This window comes from Pygocentrus nattereri, chromosome 23, assembly GCF_015220715.1.
Source record: "Pygocentrus nattereri isolate fPygNat1 chromosome 23, fPygNat1.pri, whole genome shotgun sequence".
In the NCBI taxonomy this organism is placed as follows: Eukaryota; Metazoa; Chordata; class Actinopteri; order Characiformes; family Serrasalmidae; genus Pygocentrus; species Pygocentrus nattereri.
Window position 1 is genome coordinate 14,927,579 of NC_051233.1, and position 10,669 is coordinate 14,938,247.

The 10,669-nt window shown below is 41.5% G+C and overlaps 1 protein-coding gene across 1 annotated transcript; it reads right to left on the reverse strand.

The window, feature by feature from the left end:
- Positions 1-2,130: 2,130 nt before the first annotated feature.
- wbp1 (WW domain binding protein 1) lies at positions 2,131-10,444 on the reverse strand. The gene is made up of 4 exons (XM_017714160.2): positions 9,991-10,444; positions 8,237-8,339; positions 7,687-7,854; positions 2,131-7,129 (listed from the first exon to the last, which is right to left on the reverse strand). The coding sequence occupies exons 1-4, from the start codon at positions 10,051-10,053 to the stop codon at positions 6,636-6,638; spliced, it is 828 nt and encodes a 275-aa protein (XP_017569649.1). The 5' UTR covers positions 10,054-10,444; the 3' UTR covers positions 2,131-6,635.
- Between the last annotated feature and the right edge of the window lie 225 nt (positions 10,445-10,669).

Genomic DNA, 10,669 nt, shown 5'->3' on the forward strand with positions numbered 1-10,669 from the left:
GCAGGTACTATTTGGGTGGTGGATCATACTCAGCACTGCAGTAACACTGATGTGGTGGTGGTGGTGTGTTAGTGTGTGTTGTGCTGGTACAAGGGGATCAGACACAGCAGTGCTGCTGGAGTTTTTAAACAATGTGTCTACTCACTGTCCACTCCTACCCTGTCAGTCCACTTTGTAGATGTAAAGTCAGAGATGATAGCTCATTTGTTGCTGAACTGTTTGTGTTGGTCATCCTCTAGTCCTTCATCAGTAGTCACAGGACGCTGCCCACAGGACGCTGTTGGCTGAATATTTTTTGTTGGTGATTCCAGCAGCACTGCTATTACTACTTGTTCTGTGAGGGTCCATGGGGGTCCTGACCACTGAAGAACAGTGTATGCAGAGAAACAGATGGACTACAGGCTGTAACTGAATACAAAGAATACAAAGAAATACAAAGTGCACCTATAAAGTAAATGGATACCATTTGATAAAATGGACAATGAACATAGAAACAAGGAGGTGGTTATAATGTTATGCCTGATCAGTGTAAGTCTCCCTTAACTGCTGTGTTTTCCTGTCTGCACTGAAAAACTGCTAAGCAGGGACACTGTTCACAAAGCTTTAGAATAGGTGCGGTGATCTTGCATCAGTTTCCTCTGACAGGAACAACTCATAGATTAGCATTTCTACTGTGAAGATTTATGAATGCAGGTCCAGAAATCCAGACATAAAAGTGCAAAAGTCTGACCACAAGAATCAGTGCAAAACAGACTACTCTTGTTTCATTTCTTGTCAAAACAGACAAAAAGTACAGTTTTTTTTTTACTTCTTAGCAGATAATCAACTTGCATAAGGAAGGGGAAAGTAAAACGAAAATAAGTGAAAAACAGTTGAAATGTGTAGAGAAAATGTGACTCCTAGCAACCTGGCAGAGCCCCACAATAATTACAGTTGAATGAACAGTGGTTAGCTTTCATTTTCAAAAGCAAGGAGAAACAACACTATGGGTCCGAAAGGATGTGTAGCCATTAAGAAGAAAAGAGATCAGAAAAGAAGAAAATTTGCAAATCAAACAACAACAAAAAAAAGCTGCTGTCCATAGACTAAATACCCCTGAGCTCAGACCTCAACATCTTTACTAAAAGTGTTTGAGGTTACTTGGATGGCGAAAATGCAACCAGCATCTAAGACTGAACTTTGGAGTGAACTTATATATCCCTATATATTTCTTTGAAAAGTTAAAAGCAAGTCTCCTGAAAAAATGGAAGCTGTATTAAAAGGCAAAGCATGGACAGTTAATACGGCAATATTTCGTATTATATTCATTTGCTGAGGCTTCTATGTAATTTTCTGCTTTCTCTTGGCACTACAAAAATTACTTGTACTCAATAGCCATCTTGACTGGAAATGAAATAAATGAGTGGTGATCTCTAGCTTTTTTCATGGTACTGTATAGATACATGAAATGTAGCAAATTGCCCTCCTCTTATCCCTTTGGATGACAGCAGATTTGGAATTCAGACATTTTCCTACAACCAAATCCTCCACTGCTGTCAAACTGCTGTAATCAAAAAGTATTAAATGTTTACCAATTCTAAAATGTTAACTGTGAAAAGTTTCCTTACTCCTTATGAAAAATATCGCAGTTTGCACTTACTATTCAAGCACAATCAATGCAGAGGAAGAAAATATCAAATGCATCCAAGAAGCACCGATTTTGCACTTATTGTGTATACCCTTTGTTTCCATGCACACAACAAAATTTGTTTTGTTGGCAGCACTGCGGGGTCACTTGTGTCATTGAAGCAATGTCCTTGAGCAGAACTCCGGATTGTGGCCATTGTTTGTTTGAAGTGCTTCAGAGTTACTATTCCTGGAAGGGGAAATTACAAGGAATTACAGTGACATGTTCAGGCAAAACTACCACTGAGTATCATGTTTTCTGGAAAGTTCTCATTTGAAAATTCCTTTTTGCTGCCATTCACTTCCACAGCATTTAATAAACTTTGACATTCTTGGACTTAAAGACAGCCATGTAACATTACATAAGGCCATCATGTAACCACTAATCCCAAATGTTGAACGTTAGCTTGAGATGTCTGTCTCAAAGCTCTTAGCTTGGCAAAGAAAAGCAGGTAGACAGTTGAGTGGCATATTACATATTTTATTACAAAAATAAAATACAAATAACTAAAGAGTACACAGCCAACCTCTTCCTAAACCCTAGCATTACATTATACCACACATTTCAGTGCTTGTATTTCAGTTTCCACCTTTTTTTTTTTTTGGCTTGACCTAGGTGATAAGAACAAAAGAAATGGGTCTGTGCTCTTCAATGCCCACTTCAATCAAAATTGTTTTGTTGTTGTTGCTGTTTTGGCAATATCACTCCACACACAAAACCAACAACAAAAAGAACCTTCTAGGTGCCACCTAACCACTATGTGTCCAAGAAATGCAGTTACATACATGAGATACATATTTTTTTTAACTGAACTTAAATGATCGTTACAGGTTATGGGGTTAAAATGGTTGGTTGCCTTGGTATGTGAAGGAAGCAACTGCCCTAACCTGTGAGGAAGGCCTTCATATGGCATGCAGAAAAGGCTAAGCTTGACTAAATGACACAGTTCAATCATACAGCCCTCTAACACAGGCTTTGTCACTCGATATCCACTCGGGCAGATCCTCATAAAAGGCAAAAGCTCAGATCTCGGTTACTGAAAACTTCATAGTAAGCAAAAGTATAGAAGACCACCGTTACAGAGAAAGTTGTGTGTAGTCTGTGAGGTGGCACAATTAAAATGGAAAAGAAGACAAAAAAAGTCTCTCCCATGGTAGGCAGACAGGAGAATAAGAGAGGACACAGTGACTGCTTTAAATCAGATCATAATACAAGACGAAGACACAAACATAAGCTATCATGGCTTTTTCCATTTTCCTTTTTTTCCTCCATTCCACTTTTACACAGCAAAAGACATAAGCTTACAAAAGCATTCACACATGAAAATGATCATAGTAGCAACAGTTTTCTATTTCTTTCTCCTGTCCCTTTAAATAGATTAAGATGCATGCCTACCAAGGTACAGTGCAACATGTACTGAGAATAGTATTGCTTGTACTGACAACAAAAGCACACTCACGCAATCTATGAGAGTGGGTGAGCTTTTTTCCTTTCCTTTTTTTTTTTTTTTTTTTTGCATAGCCTAGTTAGATACAGTACAGTACAGAGGTGTGAAGTCACACAGAAAACAGGGAGGGTTGGGTAGGTGGGAAATTTCCATTGAGAAAGCTTCGTTGTGAAGAGCAAGGCACAGAAAGTGTAAACATCCCTGTTGGATGTGTTGTGGAAACTGGACGGGGTCAAATCCAGACTAAACTCTTGGGAGAGAAAGACAGACGCTGAGGGCGATGTGGCAATTTCTTACTGAACTGAAATTGTGATTGCACAAGACCTGATACCCCTCATTTAAAAAAATAAATAAATTAAAAAAAAAATATCAGACCACACAGTTTAGTTACCAGTTTCTGTTGCCATGTTCAAGCCATTCGGTGAAATGGGACCACGAGAGGCACAAAGTTAGCTCTCATCGCTGTCATGCTCAGGTCCACAGACACTCAAGGGACATTCCCACAAAAAAAAAAAAAAAAGAGAAAAAAAAAGTTGATTCATTGCATGTCTCCAAGTACACATTAAGTTCAGTATTACACAAAAGGCCTATGGGCCACTTTCCCAAAAGCATCACGAAGTTATACTGCCATCAAACAAATGCTCTTAGGAAACAGGCCCTAAAGTGTACAATCATGTATTCTTCCATATACCCTATAAATCACATGTGAACCCCAGAATGAAGGTTTGTTATATACTAGCCCTTTTATGCAGGTAAACATGTAGCGCCATATTGGTTTGGCAATATTCTCCCACGCTCTTGTGGGCTCATGCGGAGACTGAGTGCCATCAGACCCCGTTCCCTAATTTTCAACCGTATCTCCCACACACACCAAAAAAAAAAACCCAACAACAAAAGGTTACGGGTAGCAAATCTCATTTAGATCACACTGCTATGCAGAAGACATGCAACTCAAGATCTACATATCAACTGGACAACACCTTCAAAATTCTCAAAGCTATACCACTCACTATGGTCATTTCAGAAATGAGACAATTTTTTTCCCAAAAATTCAAGGTTCTATCAGTTTTTTCTAAACAGGCTTTGTGAAGAGGGAGGAACAACAAACTACCTGTACTACTGAACACACGTATCATGCCTTGAAATACCTGAACCATATTCAGATCGTCACAACCAACACTCAAACTCAGACACTCTTAACTTAAAGCTGAAGTTTCTATGTATGATTATGGAGCATATGCTCATACAGATCAACTTAAAATCCATAACATGTTTGTGTATTACTCTAATTTTCACAAACAACCACAATAAGGCAATATCGCCAACACAACAGGACAACCAGTTCAGCACCCTTCCACCTGACATGCTCTACACGTGCGGCTGCCCCTGCTTATCAGCACTATAATAACCTTAGAAAGGCAGCTTGTGGTGCCTCAAAACATCTGCCACAAAAGAAGCAGTAGCCATTTTAAAAGGCTCCACACCAGAGTATATCCTCTTCACAGGTTATAAATCCACACATATGAAAGTATGAAGTTAAATATAAACAAGCCATCTATGTTCTGCCTCTAGTCAGTTCATCCACATAAGAATAAGTCAGCAATGAGAGCAAGCACTAATAATAGCCACTGAACGCAATCAGTGCAGAGTGGTGAAGCCACAAGTGGACTTCAAGGACACTGTGAGAGCTGAGTTTTTTCTGCTCCCATTATTTGTGATGGCAGGTGTCACATGTTCCACAGGATAGTTGTTTCCAAGTGCCTTTCTGCAGGGAAAACAGACATTCAATATGAAACACCCCTCCACATATGTGTATGTATATATAGGGAAGCATACAGGTGAGCTGACTTTGCACTGTTGAGGCAGTCCACACGAAAGGAAAATATCACAAGTGGCACACGCCTCTATGTGCTGGTCATGGATAGTCAGCTGGAAGAGTGTACCCTAAGCAGTGGCTTATTTTATTACAAAACTTTGAAATGGGTTAAGGGAGGCGAGATCTGGGTGAGAAGAAACCAAAACATACCCGCAGAGATCTCAAGCCTACCAAGAAAGGGTCAAAATAGCAGCAACAGCAGAAGTAGCAGCAGTACAGGTCAAGGCTGGGTCTGTCTGCTTTTCTATGAAAATCCTCCTCGATGTGCCACATCATAGCAAGAAGAGAGAAATGTACTTGCAGTTGCACACATGCATTTTCTCAATGCAAGTCATTTTACAGAAGTGGTCTAAAACCCATGAGATCAGGGGACCTTACAGAGATAGCTTTATTTTTAAGAGAGGCAAGTACAAAATGGCTACTGTTAACTGTGAGCTCATGAAAAAAATCTGACGTTTAGCACATCATAGAAGTATTCACAGCTGTTAATTGCCTCCCTCCTGTTTTCCAAACTGCAATGTGTGCCGTTTCTCTCATGGCTGCAAGAGCAAAACCCTACTGCTAGAAGAGGTTAGACCCCCTTCCACACCCCGAGGAGGGATGACTTGGCCACACATGTATTATATCACTATCAGTCTGTTGAGAAGCTAGCCAACCACTGGCTTTTTATAGATGTCAACTTTGCAGGCACAGCATCCATGGGGGTGCTGAAGTAGAAGCTGGCAAATGGCAGCGTCATAACATAACTTGTTTGCTGGCTTCTGACCCCCTGTTGAGCACAGCATGTTTCTGAGCCAAGGGGCAGGGGTGTGTCTGGGGGTGTGCCAGCGCATGAGTAAGTCGCAACAGTCTCATCTAAAAGGAGCTGTCTTGTGGTTTAGCTGTGTTGTCCAGTCCCTTCTTTGTCTTTAGCAGAGAGGCACTTTGGTCCTGGGGGATGGAGCTCAGCTGATGTCAGCTCCGCAGCTGTGCTCTCATTAGCAACGGCTTGTGAAAAACAAAGCATGCAGTCAAACCTCAACGCCACTGAGCTAGAGGGCCGCTTTTCCTGGAGCATTTTCCTGTGTGATGAGAGTCAGTGACCGCTGGGCTATGACACTATGACAGAAACAAAATGTCACTGTGGGGGTCAGGGAGGGGTTGAGTTATAGAGGTTCAAATCCAAGCCACATAGACAAAGAGTGGTTGGGAATGCTCATTTGTGGTTGACTGCTGCAATGTGTCTGAGTGCTTTGGGATGAAGAAGATCTACTTCAAAATGCTGCTATTTCCACTCTATATTGCAGCACTTTACTCAAACTCATGGCAAAATGAGCAAAACAACAGTGATTCATGGAAACGGAAATTGAAACCTTAGCCTCTAAAAAAAAAAAAAAAAAAAAAAAAAAAAAAAAACTCACTCCAGGGAAAACCAAAGACGGCACATCATCATCGTTGACATAGGAAAAAAAAAAAGTCACTAATGTAGTCATTACTTGAATGGAACATCCAATGTTCTTCCACGTGCACTTAAAGGTTCTCCCCAGCAGTTAGGTCAAAAAAAAAAATTGGTCAACTTGGTCATGACACTAGCGATGACAAAACCTTCTGCTGTCACCCTTCCCCATATTGTATTGCTCGAACCGTTAAGTGCTGCAAGGTGTGAATCAGACAAGACGGTCTCCGCTGAGTGCGCTTGAGGGTTCAGGTGAGTGCGAGTGCTCTTTGGGTCTGAGGGCCTCACGCTCAGAGCAGCAGCCACCACCGGCCGCCTGGCACAGCCTGCCCTCATCCTCTTCAGGCCCGGAGCACTCATCTATATCCAGCTGGCACACACACACCTCAATACCTGAGTCACCAGTCACGTGCCTCCGTCGGGTATTCAACTCCTCCTCCAAGGGGACGTCCGGTCTTTCGTCCTCCTCACATCCTGATGGGGCTGCAACTGTTGCAAGGTCTTGTTCCGGTGAATCAGAAACTTGGTTCTCAGCTTGCATCTCTTCTACAGGGGTCTCCAACACCACAGCTGACTCTGAGTGACTTACAGATGGGTGGATGGAGGGCAAGATTTCTGGGGGCATCTCAGAGTAAGGTGGAGGGGGTGTTGGGGGGTGGCCTACTACTTCCTCATAATCAGGGAGCTTGCAGTCTGTCCAGAAACCTGAAAATGAATAAAAGAATATGTTTAGTTCAAGCACAATAAAAAGCAAACCTTTTTACAATGGGTGCAACTAATTTAGAAAAACAATCAATCAATTCACTTTTGAAAGATAACAATTATGTAAAAAGAACACATTTTGGTAGCCATATGAAACTTTTCCAGCTCTTGGACTACTTTAGTTGAACTTAAACAGCAAGCTGAAAGGCAATCCCTCTGCAGCATGGACAGATGAGGGGAAGTGAGAGACAACATAATACTGCACTGGGATTTGGCCCAAGTTGAGCACTAAGGTGGCAACACATACACCCTTAGCAGCATGAGCCATATTCTTACAATGATACATACCCAGACATAATCAGCACCTTTCAAAATAAACTGCCAAAACAAATAACTAGTTTATTCATTTCAGAACTAAGTTACAGACAGCCTGAGCAAACACTCAAGGTTCCTTCTATAACAACCCTTCCAACAAAACAACAAACCCTGAGAAGATGCTCCAAGAAATTGTCTGGCAAGGGGATAATGCGCTACTCTAAGGCTCAGACAAATACACTCACGCAGGTTGAGAGGTGGTGGGGAGATGAAAGAGCTGGATGCTCCCTGATAGGCCATGAGGCTGATCTCTCTCTGCCTCTGCTCCTGCTGAAGTCGCATCTTCACACGCCGGTGTCGGTATGCACAAAAGCAGCTTAGCATAATGATGAGTGTCCACACCAACCAGAACCCTGAATAAATGGACACAAATACATACATACACACACACACATTACATACATACAGACATACAAACAGACACATATACATGTTATTATTTATTCTCTCTCTCTCTCTCTCTCTCTCTCACACACACACACAGCACTTAACTAAGTGCACCAATAACTAAGTTTCTGTTAATCTATTTAACGACTTCATAATGTGCCTGGTAAGGCAGAAGGGACAGAGGGCATCAATGGTGGTAGTACAAGTAAAGTACAAAAAATGAAATGCCAAACAACGACTTTCATATTTGCATAAACTCATAAACTAAATTCAAATAAAATTCAACTGGTCCCAGCTGAAAGAAGACAAAGGGGGCAATGTGTGAAATAGATCAGCAAAAACACTTACACCACAGCTCGTAGTAGTATGTGCAGCATTCTGTCTCCCCACAACAGTAGCCCATCTCACACCTATATTTCTCATTGTTCACACCAAAACAGAACTCCTTTCCCTGTGAAAACATATACAGAGAGTCATTAAATGAGAGAACATGAATTTGAATTGATAGGTCAATCATTTACTATACATGCAACATATCTGATATGATACAGTCTTACATGGCAGACCTCAACAACATTTGGTCACCACAACTAGACCCTTTACTTAACCATTATGTACAAACAGAAAGCATTTGCTAATTTATCTGAAGCTACTCTCCAAGTCCAAAATATATGCACCACAGCCACAAACACAGCTGAACTGCAGATATTATGCAAGTGTTTTCCCTGAAGACAAGTAATAGGTAGTAATGCATTCAATAGAACATGAAATGTTATGCACTGACCTTTGGACAGCAGCACAAAACATATTAAGTAACTACTTATCTTGGATCAAATGTCTCAGGATACATATCAAGCTGAAAATATGAACTTGAAAGTTTGCAAGTGTCCAAAACAAAAGTCATAAATAAGGGATAACTTATGGCCACATTTCCCTAAAGGTGTTCTGTGCTAGCGAACACTAAGTTTGCACTTAAACATCCCTTTACTTTAGATGAGCAACATAACATCTTTTCAGGGTAGTGTTTAAGTAGAAAGTAGAAAAAAAATCCACAACTAAGTTTCGGCAATTACTTTTTTGACACTACCAAAAATATCATGTGCTGTTTTAAATGTATTACTTAGGAAATAATTTAGGTTTTTCGTTATTATATGCAAGTGTCCACAGAAAATTAATGACAAACAGCACTGACACTCATTTGGTTAGTTACAAAGCTCCTAGACACCGGCCCTAAAAATCTGAAACGTTGAGGAAAGAAGGACGACATGACGTTATGGTGCGGATAAATGTTACCCAACCTAAAAGCAAACAACGGGTGGGGGTTATCTAGTCAGCTGAAGTTTCTCAGTAACTTAGCACTGCACATAAAGGGACAAACAACAAAATGTTGGGAACGCCGGTAACGTAATGTAGCGGCCGACTGTTGGCAAAAAAAACTTTTCTTTGTCACTTAGAACGAGCTGACTATTTAGCTAGCCACCATTTTCTCTGTAAAAATGCACAGTTGCGATATTAACCACTTCCGTTTTAACAGTAATGTTGCTTGTCCTTTATTATGGACGGCTAGCCAGCCAGCTAACTAACGTTGATGTTATCTTTTCGTAAAATTGTAGCGTTAACGTTAACCAAGAGACAAAACAATAGACAGCTGGCCATTTAAATATTCTCTAGCTACGTAATTTACACCCTCGATATCAAACATGTCATCAATGTCAAACTATTCAAAACAGCCAAACTACTGAAACTATTGTTCCCCTTATGCTGTTACCGTTAGCCGGCTAACGTTAGAAGGTTCGGCTAGCGCGATTAGCTAGCATACATTAGCAATCTGTTGAACACAAGCAAATAAAATAAGAATTTTTAACAAAGAATAGTGATGGTTCGCCGTTAACGAAAATAAAGGGAATACAGCAAGTCGCTCAAATTAAGCGTCCTTTTGTATATCCCTCGCAGGTGAATTCAATACGTCTCCGTGCCGAAGTTCCTTTGTGAAGGAAACAAGAATCTAAACAAAACCGCACAATAGAGGGCCTAGTTCCAGCTGTGATCCCGGAGCTTGATTTACAGACGGCCCCGCATCAAAGGCACACATATCAGCTTACCTGGGCCAAACAGGTCCCCGTGCAAAGCAGACCTACAATTGATCCCAGCGTTTTATGCACCATCTTTCGAGGTTCTTCGCCACAGAAGCGAGGGAAATCATACAGCTGTCGTTTAAACTGTTTAGAAAGTATCCGCCGAATCACTGGACGAAGAATCGAGCGACATGTTTTTTGCTCACTTTCGAACTGCACCGAGGCAGACGGGCAGCCTGGGGAAAGCAATGGCAGCCGAGCGAGTGTCCGCGCTTGCCTGCAGGCGGCGGTGTTGTTTTACATAAGAGCAGTCTGTAGGACTGGCGACATTTTCATCCCAGAGCAGATATCTAAACATATCCCCTTTCCAGTCAGGAATTCTTCCATCCAAACAGAGTTGCTGGAGCTCTGCCAGAGGCGTATGACCCGTATACAGCGGTCATGTGGCCGGTTTTCACGCCGTGTCTAAATAGGCTTGCAGCGGGCGAGCGCGCGGAAATCCAGTTTCTCACTCGCGAGAATGTTCCACGGGTGGATTATGCCACTGTGGCATTCTGCTTTGTTCTTGATCTATTCCGTTCATTCCGTGCTTGTTCTGCGTCATTATGCACCCTGTCACATTCTACTCTGTTCACCAAATCATCGAGTTTAACATTGTCTGTCTAATGTAAACAAGCAGGCGTGACAAGTTTCAGTACTTCACGAA